This window comes from Rhinoraja longicauda, chromosome 35, assembly GCF_053455715.1.
Source record: "Rhinoraja longicauda isolate Sanriku21f chromosome 35, sRhiLon1.1, whole genome shotgun sequence".
Classification (NCBI taxonomy): Eukaryota; Metazoa; Chordata; class Chondrichthyes; order Rajiformes; family Arhynchobatidae; genus Rhinoraja; species Rhinoraja longicauda.
In genome coordinates, this window is record NC_135987.1 from 22,568,116 (window position 1) to 22,595,672 (window position 27,557).

The 27,557-nt window shown below is 41.8% G+C and overlaps 1 protein-coding gene across 2 annotated transcripts in view; it reads right to left on the reverse strand.

Moving 5' to 3' along the window:
* Positions 1 to 1,137: 1,137 nt before the first annotated feature.
* Positions 1,138 to 27,557, reverse strand: part of kat6b (K(lysine) acetyltransferase 6B) — a 95,964-nt gene continuing 69,544 nt past the window's right edge. The window contains exons 13-17 of one of the 2 annotated variants that reach the window (XM_078428570.1): positions 22,616 to 22,847; positions 21,479 to 21,638; positions 14,390 to 14,653; positions 10,196 to 10,505; positions 1,138 to 4,830 (exon numbers count right to left, since the gene is read on the reverse strand). In XM_078428570.1, coding sequence (XP_078284696.1) covers positions 2,435 to 4,830; positions 10,196 to 10,505; positions 14,390 to 14,653; positions 21,479 to 21,638; positions 22,616 to 22,847 — 3,362 coding nt within the window. In that variant the 3' untranslated portion in view covers positions 1,138 to 2,434. Of the gene's footprint in view, positions 4,831 to 10,195; positions 10,506 to 14,389; positions 14,654 to 21,478; positions 21,642 to 22,615; positions 22,848 to 27,557 lie in introns of both variants that reach the window. The other variant, XM_078428569.1, reaches the window with a different exon arrangement.

The window sequence follows — 27,557 nt, forward strand, 5'->3', positions numbered from 1 at the left end:
CTGCCGGAGCGGCCCCTGGTAAATTCCCCGCTGTTTATTTAGGCTGTTATTTGATTACAGAGGTGCCGGAGAGGCGCTACGGTGAGCTCCGGCAGCACTGCACCCCTGGCAACAAGACTTATTTTTCTTTGTCCTTCAGTTAGTTTGCAGTAAAGATCAATATATGATCTGCTTGCTGTCGCCTGATTGAAGTCAATGGAAAGATCATCTTTGACAATAGACAATAGGTGCAGGAGTAGGCCATTCGGCCCTTCGAGCCAGCACTGCCATTCAATGTGATCATAGCTGATCATTCACAACCAGTACCCCGTGCCTGCCTTCTCCCCATACCCCCTGACTCCACTATCATTAAGAGCTCTGTCTGCATTTTGCATCTGTCTGCCAATGCACATTTCAATCCTCTCATTTTTTAAGCGCAAGGGAGCATAGGCCGGTCTAGTTAACCTCTCCTCATACAGTCCAGAAACCTATCTGGTGAACCTCAAGTGCTGGACGTCCTTCCTTGCACAGGGAGACCAGACTTGTGCCCATGCAAGTCTTCAAAAACACCAATATCTCTTCGTAAAACATCACTGACTGTCTGATCTACCATGATCTTCTAAGTATTATGATAATCTAACATCATGATGAATTCCAGCAATTAAGCAACAAAAAAAATCAGGCTGAATAGTTACTATGCAATTTATTAATTTGCTCACTTTTTCCTGTTAACTTTTTTTGTTTTGTTTAGAGATACAGCATGGAAATAGGCCCTTCGGCCCACTGAGTGCATGCCGACCAATAGTTTTACGTTATCTCACTTTCTCATCCCTCACTCCACCCTAAGGGGCAATTTACAGAGGGCCAATTAACCTACAAAGCCATGTCTCTGGGATGTGGGAGGAAACCGATACACCGGGAGAACGTGCAAACTCCACACAGCTGGCACCCATGGTCTGGATCAAACCTGATAATTATTGTATACATTACAGTCCTATTTTAGCGCTGAGATTTTTTGCCATAGGGTGTATTTATATAAATAGGAGCAAGATTGGACGCTTAATCTTAGATTAAGTACACGTAATCTATCAATACATTTCCAAAGATTTCACCAACATATTCTGAAACTTTAGAGCACTGGAAGTCTGGAAATGGGTCAACATAATTTATTCCATGTTAAAATGTACAGCATCCTTTGAAGTGACTGGCTAGGATAACTGATAAATACAAGTGCGTCTCACTTGTCCTATTTTTATACATGTATCCAGCTTTTTCCTCTCAGTCATTACAGTCACCATGGACAAGTACAAAGGCTACAAAAAGCAATATAAACAGACACAAATACTTTTGCTTTTTACATGCGTTTTGGAAGCGTATGTTGGTCTATTCATACACTACAGATCTAAGATTTGTTTTAAAATAGAACTTCAATATTCTCTAGAGATAGAAAAATCTACTGATGGAATGCCAATGGATAGCTGAAGATGTTCATCATTGGACCAACATATCTCTGAACAGTTACTCAGACAACGGGGTTGTCGCTGATCGATACTATTAGTGAAAAAGCTTTGCTTTATCTGAAGCTGACATGTACAAGTATTCAGATATGCTGTTAACAGAATTTATGTGTTCATTTGTCAAACAGAATACTTTGCAATCATTTAAAAAACAGAAAGCTGCCTCACTGAAGGAAAGAAATTAGGTATAAAAAATGTTTCAATTATACACTAAACATTTTTGCAAGTAACCTCTTCAAAACTGCCAAATGAACTCAAGGTTTAGCTTTTACATTTTTTACAGTCTCAGAATTAACAAAAATATAGTTTTCATTTTACTTCAAAGCTAGTAAAACCTAATAAAGGCAAAACATAACAAATGGCTTGCTGTTAAACACAACACATTCCTGTTTTACTAAAGGACACACTGTCACAAACAAATTTTTCCAATGATTTTCTGTTGCATGCTGAATTATGTCATCAGCTTATGTCATCAAAAATCAACTTGTACTGTATATCAGAAATCTAAAGAACAAGGGCTTCCTATCTTCAGCTCCATGTGTGGTTAAGTTGTCTTCTACTTGGGCTTGTTTCTTCTTCACGTATGACTGGCTGAATCCTCTCCAAAGGTAAACAGGCACATTGAACATGGTGTATGCTTCCGTTTCCATTCTTCTTTTGAAGATGTAGTCTGTCCGAGCCAAACACAAAGGAAAAATACGAATATGCCGAGATGAGAACAACTCCCACCCAACTAGACTTAAAAAATAAATAAGGCTTCTGTCTGTCACTAGGTTGAACACAAAGTGCCATTAATAATTTCTTCAAAATTACTTCAGCATGACAGTTCAGCTGAATAGCTGGTCTACAGAGTCGATCATCTTCCACCCAGTTACTTGTATTTTCGGTTTGCTTCCAGCTATGCAGATCTTCCTTTTGTGACCTTACCTTGGCCAAATCTACCTCCTCATATAGGAGCTGTTCAACGGCTGTTTAGTCATGCCTGTGTTCATGTGAGTGTAGTGAGCTGGCCCTGTGTACATCACGTTGCCATGTGGCGCATTTTGCATGGATTGTTGGCTGTATGGCTGACTTCCCATCATGCTCATCTGCATCTGCATGGGGTACTGTGCCGTTTGATTCATGTAGGCTGGATTTCCATGATAGCCACTGTTCATCATGGACTGAGTCATCCTGTATCCATTCATCGCGTTCAACGCGTTCATATTCATGGAGTTGACGTTGTAAGGTGGTGCTGACATTAGGCCCATGTTGACACTCCGCTGCATGCTCAGAGATCGTGCTGCTGGCTGCATGGCCACAGCTGATGTGGCCCGGCTGTAGATCTGCTGCTGGTGGGCAGCAGCGGGTGGGATGGGCACCGACTTGGAGCGAATGGTAACGTGGCCTTTTGTAGACATTTGTGTTGGCAATCTTTGGGTATGAGGGATTCCAATGTTTGGGGCACCCATGGTGCGTTGTAGAAGTGGTGATGCCAGATTCATTGGTGGCGGGGTGAGATTAGGTGGGGGAGTCATTGTAGGTTGTGCTTGCGCTCCCCCAGATAAGGAATGGGGTGACTGTGGAATCTGCACAAGGCCGGAGTGTGGGGTGGACAGGGAGACACTAGTTGCATAGGAAGTAACAGCAGCTGAATGGTTATAAGGCAACGGATGGTCCATGATAGTATTGGTGAGCTGCTGTAATTTGGCCAGGCTGAAGTTCGCAGATGGCTGTGGATAGGCCCCGGTTCCAAAATCACCCTGGCCCATTCTTTCATAGATGCTGATGGCTGAGCTGCCAGTTTCTGCAACATCAGTCATTTGTATTGCCTGTGTAAAGCTGGTGGGCATGCCACATTGTGCCAGCTGCTGCTGTTGATTGCTACTTGGAGATCTCTCAATTATACAATTCTGCGGAGATTTAACAGTGCAGGTTGGTGGAGAGTTGATAGTATTTTGCTGCAGCAAACTACAACTGCCGTTGATGTTAGTCATCTGCTGAGTGACTGCACAACTACTCTGAGTAAGGCTACTGGAAGATATGTTACTGTACGAGCAGCTATTCTGTGTTGTGTTGTTGCCACAAATGCTGTTTCCCATGGATGAGTCATAGCTGCTTGGATTCTCGTAGTTTTCAGTTGTGCTCTCAATGCTGCCCAGATCACTGAAGCCACTGTCCACAACTTGTTGTGAATGGTCAGACACTGAGGGAACATCCATTATCGGACTGGTTTCTATGTTCTGTAAAGGTGGTGCAGAAATACCGCTCTGATCAGGGCTGATCTGATTATAACTATTCTCCATGGGAGGGACACTTGGGCTGTTTACAGAACGAACTGACTGGCTAGGATTCGAATGAACAGATGAAAGTGGACTGTTGTGATCTGACTGCTGGCTGTCATCCACTGTGGTTACCTGTGGACTCTGCTCTGTATGAGAGTAAGTCTGCAGATTCCTACAGGCCTCCATGGTCTCGGCACAGTCTTGGTACGTATTTACTTGCTCACCATTTTCCTGTGTTAATGATTGAACAGCCTGCACGGTCTCCGTGTCAGGTTCTGCATTTATATTTTCTTCTCGAAATTCTGGGGACTGCTTTCCGTTATCCTTGTAATCCTGGTTGTTGGTATGATCTTCATCTGAATCTGGTGTGTGTTCTGAGATCTCTTCATGATTATTGTTCTGATCATCAGAATCTGGAAGAGGTTCAATATTTCGATCTATCTCATCTTTCTGCTCGGTTTCATTGCTTGGAACATTTAACTCGAGGAACGGCTCCTGGTTTGGTGGTTCTTCCTCTGGACTTACTTTCACTGCTGCAGTACACTCCATGTGACTGTCATCTTCATCATCTGCATCATGATCCTCATTCCGATTTGCCTCCTCCCCCTCGTCATCTTCCTCTTGTTCAGGATTATGAGTTTCATCTTCAGGAACCCCGTCAGCAAACTCGTGTTCTTTTTCAGCCGTTTCATCCAGAGGTTCCTGCTCCTGACTTGACAAGCTGGTCGGCTTAGCTGGGGATTCTGGCTTTTGCTCATGTTCGGGTTCATCTTCCTCTGTTATTGAAGAGGCTTTGTCAGCAGGTTTCTCAGAAACAGCATTCTGTTCAGGGACCATGGCATTCTCCTCTGCGGTGCCAGGGTGTTCTGGCTCCAGCGGAGTTTCTGGTGGTGTGTACAGGTTGAGTTTGAAGCCAGCTTTACTCTCAGCTTTACGTCTCCATTTAGCTGGACCTCGCTTCACCCCTTTTGGCCAGCCTTTTTTGCGTTTCACAACTCTTGCTAAAGGCTCAGAATCAACAGAGTTTTCCTCAGTGTTCTCTTTTGAAGAGATATCAGTATTTGCTTTATCTGGGCAAGAAAAAAAGAAACTTGTTTTAAGTGCTTACTGCTACCCAGTTGAATAACATCGGTGATTAGAATATCTACAGTTCATGTTAGTGTATCGTTAAATAAAACATAACGTAGAGATAATAAGAATGATCTTTGCTGTAACAAAGAGGTTTCTGCTCAAATAAATGCAAATCTTAGTTGATATGTTATGCTTCACACAGAATTTATTTTTGACGTTATTTGCATAGAAGTAGATAAGCAAATTGACATACTGGAGGAAGGGTTTAACGAAATGCTCGTTAAATTGAAAACTCCCACTGAAGCTAAATGAGGTTCATTAATGAAGGTTGAATCAAACCAAGTCAGAGTCTCCATTTAGAACCTTTGATATGTTACAAAGAATTGGATTATTTCAGTTATCTATTTAGAGACGTGGCTATTTGACCACTGATACTATGGTCAGGATACAATAAAACCACCGTCCGTGGTCTGCCTCCTGGCAATTATCAGTGGCTTCAACTCCGAGTTCAGGTCAGGACTTAGGTTAAAGCAGGATTCACCTATCTATGACCTTGAGTAAGGTAATGTCGACTGTCTTTGTCCAAAGACCAAATCCCACTAACAAATCAAGGTGTTTACAAATGAACGGGAAAAGAGAATATTATTTTTAACCAAGGCACTTTATGATAATAATTACTGTGCTTGGGTTATATTCTAAACATTACATTTTGCCAAAGAGATTATTCATATTTAAATAACACCACTGATGAAAGCACAATCTAGGAGGTTAGTGAGACAGCACCTGGACCCAGTGGGCATTTCTGGTCGCCAACCTATCGGAAAGAAGTGATTAACTTGGAGAGGGTGCAGAAAAAGATCCATGAGGATGTTTCCAAGGTGAAAGGGTTTCAGTTATGACGAGAGACAGAATAGGCTGAGTCTCTCTTCCCTAGAGCAAAGAAGGCATAGGGGTGATCTTACAGAGGTTTATGAAATCATGAGGGGTGTGGATAAGCTGGATGCTCACAATCGTTTTTTCCAGAATAGGGAAGTCTACAACTGGAGGGCATGGATTTAAAATGTGAGGGGAAACATTTAAAGGGAACCTAAGGGGTAGGTTTTCCAGAGAGGGTGGTGGGGATATGGAACGAGCTGCCAGAGGAAGTGGTAGAGGTGAACATAAATTACATTTAAAAGACATTGTGAAAGCTTCATGGATAGGAAAGGTTTCAAGGGATATATGGGCCAAATGCAGGCAAATGGGACTAGCTTAGATGGAGCATCTTGGTCAGCATGGAAAAGTTGGGCCGAAGAGCCTGTTTCTGAATCTATCACATTTAGTATATTTTGTTCAGTTGGACAACATGGAAATAACAATCACAGAGATTTATCAGTTTTCATTCTCGCATGATCACAGATTTGTGATATTGTGTCAGGTAATACTTCTCCAAGTTGTTCATTGTGCCAATTCTACCATCTCTTATTATTATTTGAGGGCTGATAAATATTTTAATAGCATCCAAAAATATCATTCAGCAGGTCCCTCATTTGCACCAATTTCTACAAACAAGGAATGAACAAAATAATATACAGTGATAAAATCTAAATTACAGTGCCCTCCACAATGTTTGGGACAAAGACCCATCATTTATTTATTTGCCTCTGTACTCCACAATTTGAGATTTGTAATAGAAACAATCACACGTGGTTAAAGTGCACATTGTCAGATTTTAATAAAGGCCATTTTTAGGCATTTTGGTTTTACCATGTAGCAGTGTTTACACATAGTCCTCCCATTTCAGGGCACCATAATGTTTGGGACACAGCAATGTCATGTAAATGAAAGTAGTCATGTTTACTATTTTGTTGCATATCCTTTCCATGCAATGACTGCTTGAAGTCTGCGATTCATGGACATCACCAGTTGCTGGGTGTCTTCTCTGGTGATGCTCTGCCAGGCCTGTATTGCTGTCATCTTTATCTGATGCTTGTTTTGGGGGCTCGTCCCCTTCAGTTTTTGCTTCAGCATATAAAAGGCATGCTTAGTTGGTTTCAGATCGGGTGATTGACTTGGCCACTCATGAATTGACCATTTTTTAGCTTTGAAAAACTCCTTTGTTGTTTCAGCAGTATGTTTGGGATCATTGTCTTGCTGTAAAATGAACTGCCGGCCAATGAGTTTGAGGCATTTGTTTGAACTTGAGCAGATAGGATGTGTCTATACACTTCAGAATTCATTATGCTACTACCATCAGCAGTTGTATCGTCAATGAAGATAAGTGAGCCAGTACCTTCAGCAGCCATACATGCCCAGCCCATAACACCCCCACCACCGTGTTTCACAAATGAGGTGGTATTCTTTGGATCTTGGGCAGTTCCTTCTCTCCTCCATACTTCTCTCTTGCCATCACTCTGATATAAATTTATCTTCATCTCGTCTGTCCACAAGACCTTTTTTCAGAATTGTGGTTGCTCTTTTAAGTACTTCTTGGCAAATAGTAACCTGACCATCCTATTTTTGCGGCTAACCAGTGGTTTGCATCTTGCAGTGTAGCCTCTGTATTTCTGTTCACGAAGTCTTCTGCAGACAGTGGTCATTGACAAATCCACACCTGACTCCTGAAGAGTGTTTCTGACCTGTCAGACAGGTGTTTGGCGATTTTTTGTTATTATAGGGAGAATTAGTCTGTAGTCAGCTGTGGAGGTATTTGGCTTGCCAGTCCCTTTGCGATAAGTAAGCTCACCAGTGCTCTCTTTTTTCTTAATGATATTCCAAACAGTTAATTTTGGTAAGCTTAAGTTTAGCTGATGTCTCCAACAGTTTTATTCTTGTTTCTCAGTCTCATAATGGCTTATTTGACTTTCATTGGCACAACTTTGGTCCTCATGTTGACAACAGCAATAAAATGTTACAAAGGTGATGGAAAGATCGGCGGAAAGACTAGGTGCTGAGAGCTCTCTTATACCTGCATTAAGGGGGCAATTAAACACACCTGAGCAATTACAAACACCTGTGAAGCCATGTGTTCCAAACATTATGGTGCCCTGAAATTAGAGGACTATGTATAAACACAGCTGTAATTTCTACATGGTGAAACCAAAATGTATAAAAATGGCTTTTAATAAAATCTGACAATGTGCACTTTAACCACAAGTGATTTTTTTCTATTATAAATCTCAAATTGTGGAGTACAGAGGAAAATAAATAAATGATGGGTCTTTGTCCCAAACATTATGGAGGGCACTGCATACCCAGACGTTGATTACTGATGACATTTCAAGTATTTATTGAGAGTATGCCTCTGTATTTCTTGTTAAGTTTAAGTTACCAAAATTATAATTTGGAAATTTTACAAGTTTCTATTTTGTCCTCTGGCTCTCGGTCTGTTTTGTGGCCGGAGAGGCCATCGGTAAAGTCATTGAAGCAAGGATTTACTGGATAAAATATTTCAAACTGAACATGTAGGGGAGAACTGCAGATGCTGGTTTAAATCGAAGGTAGACACAAAATGCTGGAGTAACTCAGCAGGACGGCACGGTAGCACAGCGGTAGAGTTGCTGCTTTACAGCGAATGCAGCGCCGGAGAGTCAGGTTCGATCCTGACTACGGGTGCTGCACTGTAAGGAGTTTGTACGTTCTCCCCGTGACCTGCGTGGGTTTTCTCCGAGATCTTCGGTTTCCTCCCACACTCCAAAGACGTACAGGTATGTAGGTTAATTGGCTGGGTAAATGTAAAAATTGTCCCTAGTGGGTGTAGGATAGTGTTAATGTACGGGGATCGCTGGGCGGCACGGACTTGGTGGGCCGAAAAGGCCTGTTTCCGGCTGTATATATATGATATGATATGATATGATAGGACAGGCAGTATTTCTGGAGAGAAGGAATGGGTGGCGTATCGGATCGAGAGGGTCTCGACCCGAAAACCTCACCCATTCCTTCTCTCCAGCGATGCTGCCTGTCCCGCTTGGTTACTCCAGTGTTTTGTGTCTACTGGAATCTGAATGCAGCTTGTGAGGGAGCCAGGTGAAAAGGTCACATTCCACTACTTCCTGATGTTCCGCATGTGGTTCCACTCTGCACGAGATCTCTAAAAATACCAATACAAAGGCAAGGCTGCCAGGAGATAGATCAAAGAAAGAATATCCAGTGAAAGAACAGTTATTGCATTCAAAATTAATTCTATAAAAAATACCTTTGAGAAATAAATTATCTTTATAAAATAAAGCACCTGTCTGCACTGTATTTTACTATGATCCAGGCCATTTTATTGGCCTTTACAAAAATCCTTTTAAAAATGAACTACTCTAGTTTCCAATTCAGTCATACATAGTTATACTGTACATCATTGGCGCAGTACACACTTTCATACATGTCCAGATTGTTCACACAATGTACATGATCATACATTTATACATGTTAGTACAATGTTCAAGGTCAGAACTTTAATGCCAACAGCACACTGTCCACTGTCATACTTCTATCTTTTATGATTACAGTGAACACTGTAATTCAGTTACATATTGTTAGTATAATATACACTGTCCACATTAAGAAGAGCAGAGATGAGCCTAACAGAGGTGTATGGATGGTGGTGTTGGTGAAGATGCAATGTTAGTGATAATAGTAATGGTTTGCTGGAATTACTAGGGTTTGTGAATGTCCAGACAAACGGACTAATGCAAGCACCTTTTGTACGTCATTACCCATATCCTATTTCACACAAACAGTGATATTATTCAGACAATGTATTGGGTCATACTCTAATCAGTGCTCAGTGAGATTGTAGATTTTTCTGTATATTCAGAAAGTATCAAACACCGTATTGTCAAAGAACAGTTTCTACCAAACTGCTGAGTGTTTAGGGTGATATTTATGGAAATAGAAAGGGATGTGTTATATCCAAAGGTTGCTTTTATTTTGCTACAGATGGAAATGGCAGAATATTTTTACTGGTGAGGCAGGGTTGGTTTCAGATGAATGTATGGAGATATGCATAAAGATTGTTTCAAACATAGCCAAACTTGCCATTTCGTTGGAATCAACTTCAGTTGGGTTGCTTCCTGATTTAGGATTAGTCGAAATGTTGACATGTGGAATTCTAAGCAGAACTGCTTAGTGACAGTGGCTAAATACCAAGCTCAAATACCAGGCTTCACACAGGTCAAGAGCTGAAATGAAAATTAGAAGGCCCTGCAAAGTTCACATCACATTGGGAATACTCTGCCTTCCTAACTTCCCCAGTGCTGGTCACAGACTGATCTTCCACTCCTGATCCTCACTGCAACAGCTATTCAGAGCTTTTTAATTTTGGGTTTAAAGGCTTTATATTTATTATCCAAAAATGGAGAATTAATTTAACAGTTAGTCATGATAGTTTTGTACCTGTATGCTGTTCTTTCTCAGGAGTTTCATCTGCACTTTTGCAGAAATCTTCTTCATGTGACTGATTCATGGACTTTTTTAAGTCCAAACTGTCACAGCGATGCCTCAAGAAATTCTTGTCTTCTTCGTCACAATCATAATCCTCCTCTTCTTCACAAGTAGGTTCCAAGCAAGGCATTTGACCCTCATCATCAGAGTTTTCAAAGGCTTCATGAAGTACCTCAGTTGTTTCTGAAATGGTCTCAGTGGTAACACTGCTGTTATGTCTCCGCCGTTTCCGTCCCCTCTTCTTTCTGTGTATGAGCAGCCTCTGAAAAAGCCAAAGTTCTCCAACCATTATAATCACTTCACTCACTGCAGTTCCAACTTTTTTAAACACATCACATACCAATGGTGACATGTTATCTCTAGTCAGGTTTTGGATAGATTAGTAATGAGACCAATTTAAAAACTCACATGCTTCTGCTGAGAACAGCCTGGGGCCTGCTGATGATTTGACTGGCCGTGTGTTAGGACAGGCTAACTGCATGTTGTGCAAGAGTACTGGGAGTGGATTTCACCATGGAGAAATATGAGGTCACTAGGTCTGGGTCCATGGATGATGACACAGGTCCTGAGCCCCTTTGGCTCAGCATCAACCATCAGCCACCCTTTTACACTAAGCCCAATATATTCCCTCCTCATTCCCATCAATCCCTCAGATTCATGCACATTTGGGGCAATTTACAGTGGCCAATGTACCTTTCAACCCATACAACCAGAGCCCAAAGAGGAAACCCATGCGGTTACAGAGAGAACGTGCAAACTCCACACAGAGAGCACTGGAGGTCAGGGTTAAAACTGGTCGCAGCACAGTGCATTCTTTGTTGAGGAGAAAGATAGATTTGGGTACCTACATATATAAATCCACGTTTACACATCAATTAAAGTGCCTGAACAGATAGAAAATGCAATAAAAATGACAATTGGAATTTTGGATTTTGTCAACACCGTTGGAATGCAGAAAGAATGGGATTGGGTTTCATTTGTACAGAGCCTTGAACACAATACCTCGATTGATGTACAGTTTTGGACAGTGTGCTCTAAAAGGATGACCCAAATTGATAAGAATGATTTGAGGAGGTTAAAGAGGTAAATACAATTAGTTTATATAATCTTTATATGTGCCTTCTTCAGGAAAGAGTATTGGGGAAATGAACCAAACGGTTACAAATGCCAAAACTATTGAAATTTAAGACAGAGAACAATAGATTTTTCTGAGATAAAGGCATTATAAAGTTATTTGAAATAACTTAATTGGCTCCTGCATGTCCCTGACGGTAGGAGAAAAATGATGCACATGAGAACGTTGGCTGATTCTGTCATTAAAGAAAACTAAATGACCTTTGATTCTTGAGGAAGTTTAGGTCCAGGCATTGATTCAGAGGAACCTTGGTGTTCTAGCACATGAATCATATAAGGTTTAGCAGGCAGGTCCCACAAGGTAGCGGAGTGAGGGGTTATGGGGAGAAGGCAGGAATGGGGTACTGATTGAGAGTGATCAGCCATGATCGCATTGAATGGCGGTGCTGGCTCGAAGGGCTGAATGGCCTACTCCTGCACCTATTGTCTATTGATACAGAATATTGGACTCTATTGCAAAGGGCTGGGGTTGAGGAGGTCTTATTCCAATTGTACAGCATGTTTGTGAGGCTACACCTGCAATATTGTGCATAGTTTTGCCCCCAATCTAAAAAAGGCTATGTTAGCATTGGAGTTATTCCAAAGATTCACCTGGCTAATTTGTGGGATGAGATAGTTGTCCTAAGAAGAGAGGCTGGATAGTTTGTGTTTCTATTCTTTGGAGTTTTGAAGAATGAGGGGTGACCTTAGTTAACCACACATGCTTGTAAGGGTCTCAACACACGAGATGTCGAAATGTTTTCACAAGCAGTATAGTGACAATCAAGGGGACATATCTATAAAATGGTGGCCATTCATTTAAAACTGAAGTACAGTGTGCATACATTTTTTTCTCTCTTTTCTAGTGGAACTTTGCCCGAAGGCTGTTGGCTGAGTCATTAGATATGTGTAATGTGGAGATGGATAAGTATTTGAAAGATTAAGGAATTAATGGTTATGGGGAATTAACACAAAAGAGTTAAGGCCAGCACAGCCAGCCATGATGTACAGAACAGCGAGACAAGCCCGAGCGATCTGGTGGTCTGCTCACACTCCTATTTTCTTGTGTTTTTGTGTAAAAGCAGCAAAGTACACCAGAGGGCACTATTGCATTGATATTGAGGATAAAATGCATTACAATGATTCTTTCCAATCTTCATAGAAAATAATTTCCTTAAAGATTTTTAGTAAATGAAATATAGAAAACATTCAAATAAAAATCAGAACATGTTCAGATGAATGGTTTCCTGTGATTATTCAATAATAATACCTAATTTGTCACACTTTAGTTAACATTAGCACCACTTTAATTGCAATAATTTAATTTAACTCCCACTACCACTTTCAACTTCGTTCCTTACCACATGCTGCATGGCATCATTACAAGTAATAGCTGTCATTAACAAATATTTTCTGACAAAGCACAACAATTATTCTTCATTCTAACTTAAACAGGTGCTTGTACAAAGCTAAAATGGTCTGGAAATGTGACACGTAAGTTTGAGTTTACAGGTGTTTCAGTGCCTTTTTGTAGAGATTATTCTTTTGTTACAGAAATGGCATTGATGTGTCACAGTACTGTTGTTATATTGATAATGGAGTCATAGTCATACAGCATTGGAGAGAAGGCAGGAACGGGGTACTGATTGAGAGTGATCAGCCATGATCGCATTGAATGGTGGTGCTGGCTCGAAGGGCTGAATGGCATACTCCTGCACCTATTGTCTATTGTCTATTGGAACAGGCCTTTCAGTCCAGCTTGCCCATGCCGACCAAGGTGTCCCATCTACACTAGTCCCATCTGCCCATGATTTGGCCCATATTCCTTTAAACCCATCCTATCCATGTACCAGCCTAAAAGTCTTTTAAATGTTGATATAGATTCTGCCTCAACTACCTCCTCCGGCAGTTTGCTCTGTATACGCACTGCCCTCTGTGTGAAAATGTTGCCCCTCAGATTCCTATTAAATCTTTCCTCTCTCACCTTAAATGTACAGTTTTTGATTTCCCCTTCTCAGGGTAAAAGACTGTGCATCTACCCTATACATTTCCCTTATGATCTTATACACTTCTATAAGATCAGCTATCCTCCTACACTCCAAGGAATACAGTCCTAGCCTGCTCAACCACTCCCTATAGCTCAGGCCTTCAAGTCCTGGTAACATCCTCATAAATCTTCTCTGCACTTTTCAGCTTAGCAGCATCTTTCCTATAGCAGGGTGACCAAACCTGAACACAATACTTAAACTGTGGGCTTGCCAGCGCCTTGTACAGCTGCAACATAACATCCCACCTTCTATCATCGAAACCCCTAGTGATGAAGACCAAAGTGCCGAAATGCTTCTTGACCATTTAATCTATCTGTGACGCTACTCTCAAGGCACTATGCACCCCTACATCCCTTTACTCTACAACACTCCCCAGGCCCTGCCATTTTCTGTGAAGGTCCTGCCTTGGTTAGACTTCCTAAAATGCAACACCTCACATTTATCTCCATTAACCATTCCTCTGTCCACTTGCCCAATGATCAAGGCCCTGCTGTAAACCTTGATAACTATCTTTGCCATCTACAATACCACCCACTTTAGTGTAATCTGCAAACTTACTAATCATGTCTGGTACATTCTCATCAAAGCAAGGTTTCTGCAGACAAAAAGTTTCCAGAAGCATCTGCGATAACTGCCCAGAGTCAGTTCAGAATGAGGTTGGTCAGACACTGAATGAAGCTCCCACTTATTACCACAGAATCTTAATGCATTTACAATGTGTCTGATTCAATCTCTCACTTCAAAGTTGGCAGCTTTCATGCTGCACAGAGGTGTCTGCCCAAATCATTGGTTCACAGTGGGCTCCTACAGAGTATGGCATGGCAGTTTAACACCAATTAACATTTTTGAACTGGGTACTCAGAAATATTATTTGGTTGACCCTGATGTATTTGATTGGCTTTCAATCTCAGACATTCTGGAGGGTACAAAATGAGTTTAATTAAATGGAAATAATTGGGGAACATGCTTCTTCCTTTGAGCTCACCTTTCTCTTCGCCCCCCTAGCCAATGACTTTGCTGTGTCTGGCGATGGGCAGGGCTGGGTCTCGTCGTTCTCATCCTCGTGTTCCTCTTCACAGACTTCATTCAAAGGCTCCATTATCAATTCACTGTTGGCAGGTGGACACACAGACTGTGCAAATCTATTTTTACATGGTGCATTATTAACTGAATGCACATTGGCCTGCATTTCAGCATACTGCTCCTGTTCCTTCTCCCAGCAGCTAGCTTGCTCCAGCAGTTGCTCAGCCTAAATTTGAAAGCAGAGAAAAAAAAATCTGCAATTATTAACCTCCATCACTGGTTCTAAATTAAGAGTTGAGTCAAATACAACTATCTACCTTTTTAATGAAATTGCCCCAAACTGAATCTGACAGCAGCTTGTTCATAACAGACATTGAACAGCCTAAACATTTGTCATGGAACATTTGGTGCTGTGCATCAACAGTGAATAGGTTTAAGAAGTTTTGCTCTACAGCACATGCCATTGGTGGGACAAATATACATCCCTCAACCTGCCTCTAAAGTATGCTTCTCTTCCCATCCTTGCTGGACATGGTATCTCTTCAACGTTCCATGCCCTACAAGGTACTCACCTGTGAGGTTATCTTCCAATTCCACCCTTTCCCCAATTCCCATCTAACCCCTCTCTCACACACTCCACCATTCACTTCCGCCATTCATCCTCAATTCTATTCCACCTTCCCACCCCTCTGGACTTTTCATCTTTTGGTAATTACAGGTGTTATTTACTATTGCTCAGTTCCCTTTGCCTTGAGAACCCATTCATTATTCACTAGCTTCAACCTCACTATTCAGTTGGTATCACCACTCATCATTCAACCTCTCCTGCCCTCCACTCCATCACATTCCTTCCCTTTTGCTCTCTCATTTCTTTCCGTGGAACTTAGAACATATTTTATTTCTAACTTTTCCTAATTTTGATGATTGATAATCAGAACCAGGAAATACTAGCAGACACAAAGTACTAGAGTAACTCAGCGGTTCAGGCAGCGTCTCTGGAGAAAATAGGATGGGTGACGTTTCGGGTCAGGAATCTTCTTCAAACTTCAGGAAATACTAAGACTGACTTGTTTCTTCACAGGTGCCTGATATATAGAGTATTTCCAGTTTTGTCTGATTTTTGTATTCTGTGGAAAGCACCATACACACAGCACACATAGGAATCCATATTTTGTTTCAGGACAGTCTGTCTAGTTATCTCTGAGCAAAACAGACTGTTGAGGGAAACTGTAACTCTGATACTTGACCTAATGTTGCCCTTAACATCAGTCACCACTGCATTATAGGTTGACAAATTCAAATAGTAAAAAAAAGAAACTAGAATCAATCCAGAGGGAGGTTTAGAACAAACACTGCAAAGCATGATAACAGGAGGCCAGGGTGAGACTGAGTTTTGCCTGAAGATGGACTTTCACAAAATGTCACAAGTGGACAACGTAAATACTAATTTTGTCAGAGAAACTCAAATACATTTGCCAGAAGTAAAGCTCAACAGCTGAGCTGTGATTTATGTCACGAGATGTATTTCATGCTACATCCAGTGCTTTTCAACTCAACAAACTGTGTGACTAACAAATCTGTCACTCTGAGATGAGGTGTTAATGTCTCGATATTGCCATTTCCCCAGATGACATTTTACGCTTATAATGGATTCCGCCGATGGTTCGGGATTCTGATACACCAGAAGGTCTATGTCACCCTAGTCAGGATATATAATGTACTTCAAAAAAAAAATTAAATTAAAAAAGCAACTCTATTTTCTTTGATTAAAAAAATCCTGGCTTTCCATATTTATAGCAACTGCAGTTTTCCATTTTAAGTTTCTTCTTAACTGTTGCTATTTTAAGAAATATAATAGCGACAAATGTCATGGACCATGCATATAGCCACAGGGTATTAACCACCAGAACAGAATTAAACCGTTAAGAAATGAGAGGATGATCATGTGTGCAGAGCAAGAGCTCATATTAACATGAAGGCTGTCATATGAACCAGACCAGGTGGTGAAACTATTTCAGCCATCACATGAAGCCAAGGCCAAAGAGTTCTGCTTTTCACAGAGAATAAATTGAATTACAAATATCACAGGAAAAAAAATCGTAAGATATGATACAATGATGTTCAAATCAGCCACCCTACAGAGATGCAGTCACAGAATCTGATTTACATGCATCAATAAAAACCCATGAACACCATAAATTACATGCTCCACTTTCATATTTAGTACAATAATTCTTAATCATCTGGAAATTACATAGAAAATAAAGGCTGGGGAAATGCGACTGGCTCTGCTCTGCTCTGTCATTCAATACAATATTTGTTCAACCTTTAGAACACAGAACAGTGCAGCACAGGAACAGACCCTTCGGCCAACAATGTCTTCCTAGGAGGAAAACCAAATACTAGAGGACATAGCTTTGAGGTGAGAGGGGCAAAGTTTAAATGAAGTGTGCAGGACATTTTTTTTTCACACAGAGGGTGGTGAGTGCCTGGAATCCACTGATGAGGGTGGTGGTGGAGGCAGATACATTCATGGCATTTCAGAGACTTTTGGTTTGGCAAATGCATATGCAGGGAATGGAGGGGTATGGATTATGTGCAGGTAGATAAGAGATAGTCTTGGCATCATGTTCGGCACAGACACTGTGGGCCAAAGGACCTGTTTTATATGCACTGTTCTCAACATAGACAATTGCTTGACTATTTCCCAAGTAAATTTATTCTGCTCTTTATTACCACATATATAATCATGGTATCAACTAATAGTTGTATTCGTGTTGATTTGGTAAATGATTGGCCATCCTGGAGAGTTATGATTACTTATGGCATATACAGTGCCCTCCAGAATGTTTGGGACAAAGACCCATCATTTATTTATTTGCCCGTACTCCACAATTTGAGATTTGTAATAGAAAAAATCACATGCGGTTGAAGTGCAAATTGTCAGATTTTAACAAAGGCCATTTTTATACATTTTGGTTTCACCATGTAGGAATTACAGCAGTGTTTATACATAGGCCCCCCATTTCAGTGCACCATAACAATTGGGACACAGCAATGTCATGTAAATGAAAGTAATCATGTTTAGTATTTCGTTGCATATCCTTTGCATGCAATGACTGCTTGAAGTCTGTGATTCATGGATATCACCAGTTGCTGGGTGTCTTCTCTGGTGATGCTCTGCCAGGCCTGTATTGCAGCCATCTTTATCTGATGCTTGTTTTGGGGACTAGTCCCCTTCAGTTTCCTCCTCAGCATATAAAAGGCATGCTCAATTGGGTTCAGATCGGGTGATTGACTTGGCCACTCATGAATTGACCATTTTTTAGCTTTGAAAAACTCCTTTGTTGCTTTAGCAGTATGTTTAGGATCATTGTCTTGCTGTAGAATGAACCACCGGGCAATGAGTTTTGAGGCATTTGTTTGAACTTGAGCAGATACGATGTGTCTACACACTTCAGAATTCATTATGCTACTACCATCAGCAGTTGTATCATCAATGAAGGTAGGCGAGCCAGTACCTTCAGCAGCCATACATGACCAGGCCATAACACCCCCACCACAGTGTTTCACAGATGAGATGGTAAGCTTTGAATCTTGGGCAGTTCCTTCTCTCCTCCATACTTCTCTCTTGCCATCACTCTGATATAAATTCATCTTCATCTCATCTGTCCACAAGACCCATTTCCAGAACTGTGGTTGGAATGGTTTTTGTTTCTGTTTTTGGCTGTGTATGTGTGGGGGGTGTGGGGGGGGTGGGGTGGGGGGGCGGAAACCTTTCTTTTATTAGGTCTCTTCCCCGGGGCGCAGCTCGGCCGCGGGGCCTTCCATCGCCCGCGGGGCCTTCCAGCTCGGCCGCTGGACTTAACATCGTCGGCGCGGCTCGGCCGCGGGACCTAACAGTGCCCGGCGCGGCTCGGCCGCGGGGCCTTCCATCGCCCAGTATGGCCGCGGGACGGTTCAGTGCTCAATGCGGCTCGGCCGCGGGGCCTTCCATCGCCCGGTGCGGCTCGGCTGCGGGACTTAACATCGCCGGCGCGGCTCGGCTGCGGGACGTTTCAGTGCCCGGTGCGGCTCGGCCGCTGGACTTAACATCGCCGGCGCGGCTCGGCTGCGGGACGTTTCAGTGCCCGGTGTGGCTCGGCTGCTGGACTTAACATCGCCGGCGCGGCTTGGCCGCGGGACGTTTCAGTGCCGGGTGCGGGCTCGGCCGCTGGACTTAACATCGCCGGCGCGGCTTGGCCGCGGGACGTTTCAGTGCCCGGTGCGGCTCGGCCGCGGGACTTAGCAGCGGCTGCGGTGCCTTCCATCGCCCGGCGCGGCTCGGCCGCTGGACTTAACATCGCCGGCGCGGCTCGGCCGCGGGACGTTTCAGTGCCCGGTGCGGCTCGGCCGCGGGACCTTCCATCCCCTTGCGGGGGCTGTGCGTGTCGGTTGCCTCGGCAGGGGTCGAGCTGCCTGTCCGTGGGCGCGGGAGGGAAGAGAGTGGAAGTTTTGTTGCCTTCCATCACAGTGAGGGGGTGTTTGGAGTCACTGTGATGGATGTTTGTGTTGGGGTCGTGTGTCCTGTGTTCTTTTCTTTTTTGCTGTGTCTTGTGACTGCTGAAATTTTGTTCGGTATTTGTACCGAATGACAATAAAGTTCTGTTATACTGTTATACTCTTTTAAGTATTTCTTGGCAAACTGTAACCTGGCCATCCTATTGTTGTGGCTAACCATATAACCATATAACAATTACAGCATGGAAACAGGCCCGTTCGGCCCTACCAGTCGACGCCGACCACTTTCTCTGACCCAGTCTCATCTATCTGCTCTCAGACCATAACCCTCCAATCCCCTCCCATCCATATACCTATCCAATTTACTCTTAAATAATAAAAACGAGCCTGCCTCCACCACCAGTGGTTTGCATCTTGCAGTGTAGCCTCTGTATTTCTGTTCATGAAGTCTTCTGCAGACAGTGGTCATTGACAAATCCACACCTGACTCCTGAAGAGTGTTTCTGATCTGTCAGACAGGTGTTTGGGGATTTTTCCTTATTATAGAGAGAATTATTCTGTCGTCAGCTGTGGAGGTCTTTGTTGGCCTGCCAGTCAATAAGTAAGCTCACCAGTGCTCCCTTTCTTCTTAATGATATTCCAAACAGTTAATTTTGGTAAGCTTAAGGTTTGGCTGATGTCTCTAACAGTTTTATTCTTGTTTCTCAGTCTCACAATGGCTTCTTTGACTTTCATTGGCACAACTTTGGTGCTCATGTTGACAAACAGCAATAAAAGTTTAGAAAGGTGATGGAAAGACTGGAGGAAAGATAAAATGTTGAGGGCTCTCTTATACCTGCATTAAGGAGGCATTTAAACACACCTGAGCAATTACAAACACCTGTGTAGCCATGTGTCCCAAACATTATGGTGTCCTGAAATGGGGGCCTATGTATAAACAGCTGTAATTTCTACATGGTGAAACCAAAATGTATGAAAATGGCCTTTAATGAAATCTGACAATGTACACTATAACCACATGTGAGTTTTTCTATTACAAATCTCAAATTGTGGAGTACAGAGGCAAATAAATAAATGATGGGTCTTTCTCCCAAACATTATCGAGGGCGCTGTAGTTTGTAAATCAAACAGCCAGCGTCTGAGAACATTTTGACAGAAATAAATTATACTCGCTGGAATTTAGAAGACTGAGGGGGGATCTTATAGAAAGATACAAAATTCTTAAGGGGTTAGAGAGGCTAGATGCGGGAAGATTGTTCCTGATGTTGGGGAAGTCCAGAACCTGGGGTCACAGCTTAAGGATAAGGGGGAAGTCTTTTAGGACCGAGATGAGAAAACATTTCTTCACACAGAGAGTGGTGAGTCTGTGGAATTCTCTGCCACAGAAGGTAGTTGAGGCCAGTTCATTGGCTATATTTAAGAGGGAGTTAGATGTGGCCCTTGTGGCTAAATGGATCAGGGGGCATGGAGAGAAGGCAGGTACAGGTTACTGAGCTGGATGATCAGCCATGATCATATTGAATGGCGGTACAGGCTCGAAGGGCCGAATGGCCTACTCCTGCACCTATTTTCTATGTTTCTATGTTTCTATAAACATTAATTTACTTTTATTCTTTCAAACACCCGAGAGAATTTCTGATGCAATAATCATGCACTTTGAAAATAGTTATCGTGATAAAAATGCTTTGGGATAACATGTGAATGTTATATCTTTACCCACTTAAAAATGGACCTTTTGTGAGAATGTAATTTTTATATTTATTATATTTGGTCTGCTTATAATTTCAGTAGAGAAATGCTGTCTCGTGCTTGATCCTAGGATCTTCTGAAGCAGCAACACATATGATTCTAAGTGCAGTATATTTATTTCATGTTTTCTGTTTCCTCCTCATAGAATGCACTGCATATTTTTAATCCTCTTTCTCTGGTTGTCTTGTCTGTAGAGTTAAGTGTTTCAGGTTCATGTGCTGGCAATTTCTTCTTTCATACACAGAATGGTGGGGGCCTGGAACGCGCTGCCAGGGATGGTGGTGGAGGCAGATATGTTTCTGAGATTAGTGTCTGATGAAGGGTCTCGACCCAAAACGTCACCTATTCCTTTTCTCCAGAGTTGTTGCCCGACCCACTGAGTTACTCCAGCAGATTGTGTCTATCTTGAGATTAGTTTAACTTGGCATCATGTTCGGTACAGACAAAAGGACGTGTTACTGTGCTATGTTCTATATTCTACATGGAGATAAAGAAGGTGGATACTGAATACTCTCCTGAATGAGGAACAACCTGTCATTAATTTTGGAACTTGATGTGCTTAGTTATAAATTTTGCACCCATGATTTCTTCTTGTTAATTAAATATATCGCCTTGTGCAAACTTCTTAAAGAGTTTTCTTTACGTTCATGACTATAACATGTGATGAAAAGGTCAGAGAAGTGTTTGTTACATACATGTCACTGAACATCTTAAATTAAATGTGAAATAAAATCTTTAAAAACAGAACCTGTAATGAAATACATTTGAGTACCATAATCTAAAGTTTCTTGACTGAAAATACCTCTTTTTCAGCCTCCATTTCCTCTTCTGAAGCAGCAGCACTGGGAGCGACCAAAGGAGTCCACCGCAGACTTTCCTGGTCCACTTTGTTGGCCCGTGGATTGGTATTCAGCTTACCCACATGTTCCTGAAGGAGTTTTTGTCTCCGGATAATAACAAACCTACTAAATGAAATGCATTTTACATCATTGCTCATCAGTTTGTGTTAATTCATCAAGTAACTCACCAAATAGGGGTTGCAGTAACTTATCAGACAAAGAAGGGTATCAGATTTTCCTTTGATCCCAAAGAAGCAACCTGTGTGACAAACAATTCCATGGTTGCAATTATGTAAACTCCTTGGCTCATTCATACAAAAATCCCCTTCTATATTGGTCTTTGTGGTGAGATGCAACTCTACTTCTTACCTGTGGTCATGCTTCCAAATCCAGGGTTTATGTGTCAAAATCAGTGCTTTTGCACCTTTCCATCCGTAAAAGACACAAAAACAGTTTAATAACCTTTACAATAGACTGTGCGAGGTCACCAGGAAAATCTAGCTACCAGCTGAAAAATATATATTAATGGACAAATAGTGAAACTATCAATAAAAACTTTGTTGGGTGACTCAAACAGCCTAATATAGTTCACATAACTTGTTTCTAACTTACACTCAGACTATGCTTATAGTGCAGGTTCTTGTTCAGAATTCATGGTGTTGGTTGCAGCCTAAAAGTACATTTGCCAGGAGTCCCTGAGAGATCAGTTTTAGCTGCTCTGCAATTCTTGGCATCTATGGAAAGCCGCTCGAGGAGACAGCGGGAATTCTTATTTGCAGTTCTTCGGGGAAAAGAGCAAGTTGCAAACCCATTAGAATTCTCTCAAATAGCCAGTTAAATACATTGAAATCATATAATTTTAAAAGTCAACTTCTTCAACATACACAGCTTTACTGTAATAATATCCACTTCATTCTGTGGAAGTCTGTGAGATAGAGAATATGAAAGCTGAAGTCTGTAAATATCCCAAGATACACATTGAATAAGATGCGATTGACAGACACTTGATAAATTGAGGAATCTGGAAATAGTGCCAGCACGTGTGGTTTGTCAAAAACATACCTAAGAATTTGTTACTACTTTTGTTTCATGATACCTACTTGCATTGCTGTTTGTCAATCATCTTGAGCTGCTGCAGGGTCATTGCAATGTCATGTGGGCACATTCCCGTCTCCCTACTAATACCCTTGATACTGATTTGCTTGTCCTGATGACGTTGCAGATATTCTAGAATCACGCTCTTCCAGTATGCCAGATATGAAAGTCGTCCCAAGTCAGACAGGGGTTTTTCAGGTGATCCTGCCTGCCCTTCTTGCCTTGAAAGTAAGTAGCCTGTAAGGATCACAGAAAATGTCATTAATGAGAATGTAGAAACAAAAGCACATTCAGGTTATTTAGAGACACAAGGACCTGTAGAAAGAAGGAACTGTTATAAAGAAGTTTACACCAGCACTTTCTGTTTATTTTTTAGGTTATTTGTGGCATTTTACCACGGATCCATCATGCTGCCATTGTACAAAATATTGGTTAAACCGACTTGGAGTATTGTGCCCAGTCCTGGTCACCACACAACATTTGGAGCGGAGAAAAGATTCACCAGGAGGTTACCCGAAATGGAAGGCAGAAATAGTAAGGAGAGATTGGACAGACTGGGTTGATTCTCACTGTAATGTAGGAAATTGAGAGAAGAGCTTACTTGGTTTACAAAATTATGAGGAACATAGATAGTCAGAATCTTTTTCCCAGAGCAGGAGAGTCTAGAACTAAAGGGCACAGGTTTACGGTGAGAGGGAAGAAATTTAAAGAAGATCTGAAGGATATATTTTTCACAGAGGATCGTCAATACTTGGACCAAGTTGCCAAAGAAAGTAGCCAGACACTATTATACCTTTTAAAAAGACATTTGGATGGGTACTGAGATGGGAATAGAGTGCAACGATACCAGCCTAATCTGGGCAAATTGAAGTAGTTTAAACAAAGCAAAATGATCAGTGTGGACAAGGTGGGCCCTAAGAGCCTGTTTCTGTGCTGTCTGCTTCTAAGAGGGCGGCACGGTGGCGCAGCGGTAGAGTTGCTGCTTTACAGCGAATGCAGCGCCGGAGACACAGGTTCGATCCTGACTACGGGTGCTGCACTGTAAGGAGTTTGTACGTTCTCCCCGTGACCTGCGTGGGTTTTCTCCGAGATCTTCGGTTTCCTCCCACACTCCAAAGACGTACAGGTATGTAGGTTAATTGGCTGGGTAAATGTAAAAATTGTCCCTAGTGGGTGTAGGATAGTGTTAATGTACGGGGATCACTGGGCGGCACGGACTTGGAGGGCCGAAAAGGCCTGTTTCCGGCTGTAGATATATGATATGATATGATAAGATTTCACTAACTCAGATCACTTTCACACATCTACCATTGTGAATATATCTGTCTTGATTTAGTGAATATATCTGTCTTGAATAGATTCCTTGACCCGTTTACAATTTATTCTGAGTATTGCGGGAAAAAAATCTTCCAGATTTTGTGCCTACTACAAGAACGACGTAAAGTGTGACTTCAACCTAATTATTCTATCTCGTTCAATGGCATTAAATACATTTCCACAGAAGGTACTGAAACAAATTGTATACAATGCTAACTACAGAAAAGAATGGGATAGTGCCTTTTATGGCTTCAGTTCCCAAAGGGATTCCTGCCAATGAAATGGCTTTGAAGTATATTATCTGGTGCAAAAGAGAAAATACAGGTGCTAATTTGCACACGTTCCCATAAAGAGCAGTATAATAGTGATGAAATAACTTGTTTTGTGATAACTGTGGGATAAACACTGGTCAGCATGCGATTGGGATTTGCCTGGAGAGGTTTGCAAAGGTCCCTGTCACAATTTATTCCGAATAGTTCCGTCACAGAGGACTCTGTGATTTACGGACTGTCCCCAGGGACGCATTCAGAAACGGATATCGAGTGCTGCTGGATGGTCATCAACTTGGTGAAAGATGCTCTTGGCATCTGCCCGAGCTCTGTTGACCTCCCAGCGGAGCGAGCTGTCCGTGGAAGAATGTTGCCGACGGGCCGCTGCAGACTGCAGGAGTACGTGCTGAGGGACGCACTGCAGCTTGGTGCAGCCGACGCCAAGGCTCTGTGGGGGAGGACCACAGTCTAGGGGCCTTCCGCTGCTGGACATGGGGGGCAGGATGTGGTGGAGGTGCCCCTCAAAATAAGGGAAGGGATTCAACGCCAGTGGGCCACATGAGTGGCAAATTGTGTAATTTGTGTAAACAGTATTGAATGTATGTACAGCCTCCGAGAGTGTCGGATGGAGCTTTGTAAGGATCATGTATTGTATATATTTATTTCTCGAATAAAGTCTATTTTTAAATTTTTTAAAAGGGAACCTCTCACCCATCTTCAGAGGAGCACATTGAAATGTATTGCATGCAGCCGAAGACAGAAGCGGCCCTGAGTAAATTTCAAAGACAGCAGCTCCAACAGTGTTCTACACCTTCCGGTGTTGGACTAATTGTCAGTCTACATTTTTTCTCTCTCAAGTTTAGACGATTTAAAAAAATCAAATATTGTTGAAAATGAGGCAAAAACCCAAGTAAGGAAATAGAAGGAGCTACAAGCATGAAAAAGAAAGGAACACATTCTAAATTCCTGAAGGTAACAAAAACAAATTTGCTAGAGGATATTCACAAGGCAAATGTGTTAGTTGCCTTCTATGCATAGCATGATAATTACCAGATGACACCAAGGCCTGGATTCTGCATGGAGATTTCCAACACAGATCACATCAATCTCAGGATTTCACTTGTTCTGTGGTAGAGGTTTCCTTACTTTGCCCATTCAAGTCAGACTTGAGGAAGTGACTGTCTTTCTGACCACTCAGGTCATGTAGTGAAGCTACATCCTCAAAGGTGCCTGGGAAGTGATTGCTTCAGCAATGACATAGATAAATGTCTGAACCAGAAGGGTGTGGGTGGGTTTTTGTGTACTCCTTGAGCATTCACAACCTCTGCTTGACTGCACATTTCAATTCTGATTATGAAGCTTTTATCCGGCTTTCAAGTTAACTTTTTTTTGCATTACCATCAATTCAGTGTTTGATTACTTTTCCAGATTTCTGTTAAGGTATTACTTTTATTCTCTCTCACTCTATTTATCTATTTAGTTATTTTATTTAGCTTTATTTTCCTGCTCTGAAATCAAACTAGAGGTAGGGCGATGAACATTCAAGTACACTGAAAACATATTTCTGGAAAGAAAAAGAATGAAAGTATACTGTTTCAGTTAAAAAATGATTAGTTAGAGAATTATGCAAAAGAGTTACTCCAGTTTTTTGTGTCTATCTTCGGTTTAAACCAGCACTTGTAGTTCCTTCCTAGACTCTATAATGTGAGGTTTCTTAGAAACGAACTGTCCATTACAGTAGAATCATCTGTACGCATCACCCTCTGGTTGAAAAGTTGCCCCTCAAGGTCCCTTTTAAATCTTTCCCTTCTAATATTAAACCTACAGTTTTAGGCTCCCCTACTCTGAGGAAATGACTGGAACTATTCACCTTATTTATTCAGTTTATGATTTTATAAACCTCTAGAGTCAACCCTCAGCATCCTATGTTTCAATATCCTCGTCTCTCCTTACAACTCAAATACGCCAGATCCAGTAACATCCTCTTAAATCCTTTTTGCACCCCATCTAGTTTAATAACTCTCACCAACTTCTACGGATGCACCACAGAAAGCATTTTATCGGGATGCATCACAGCTTGGTTTGGGAACAGCTCCATCCAAGACCGCAAGAAATTGCAGCCAATTGTGGCCCAGACCATCACACAAACCAACCTTCCTTTTATTGACTCAATTTATACCTCACGCTAACTTGGCAGGGCCAGCAGCATCATCAAGGATGAGTAGAAACCTGGCCACTTCCTCTTCTCCCCTCTCCCATCGGGCAAAAGGTACAGAAGTGTGAAAACGCACACCTCCAGACTCATGGACAGTTTCTTCACAGCTGTTATCAGGCAACTGAATCATCCTACCACAACCAGAGAGCAGTGCTGAACTACTATCTACCTCTTTGGTGACCCTCGGACCATACTTGATCGGTCTTTGCTGGCTTTACCTTGCACTAAACGTTATCCCCCATCATGTATCTGTACACTGTAAATGGCTCGATTGTAATCATGTATTGCCTTTCTGCTGACTGGATAGCACGCAACAAAGCTTTTCACTGTATCACATGACAATAAACTAAACTGTAAATTCATAAGGTCATAAGTGATAGGAGCAGAATTAGGCCATTCGACCCATCAAGTCTGCTCCGCCATTCTATCATCTATCTATCCCTCCTGACACCTGTAAACTGTACCACCCTTCCTGTCACAGGGTGACCAGAACTGTACACAATACTCCAAATGTGATCCTGCCAAATTCCTGTTCAACTGTAACATGACATCTCAACTCTATTACTCAACACAGATAATTCTGCAAAAGGCAATAGTTGTGATCCTTCGATCACGACCTTCTTCACTGTCCACCAACCCACCAATTGTGGTGCCATCTGCAAACTTACTAACCAAACATTACTAACCAAACATTACTAATCAGACTTACTAACCAACTAATCAAAATCAAATATGTGAGTACAAGAAAAATGTAAAATACTTCAAAAGCATTTTGAAAATATAATAATTACAATAGTCAGAACCTGAATGAAGTGGAATGTATTGGAACAGAAGGTTAGCTGCGTTCATGAAGCTATGAATAATTTTCCTTCTGAAAATCTCATGGAAAGAATATCCCTTGTGTGACAAACAAAGCATCCTTAAATTCTGAAAACTTGGTTGCATTAAAGAAGCAGTGTATATTGGCCAGCTGCAATGTTTAATTAATAGTCTCTCCTTAAATGCTGCTGGGTGGGGTTGGATGCAGTATTAAAACATTAACTTAAATAAAACACATTATAAGCAAAATGAAACCAAATATTGCAAATAATAACTCAAACTCATATACTGTTACAATTACGAATCTGAAAAAAATACAGAAAATGG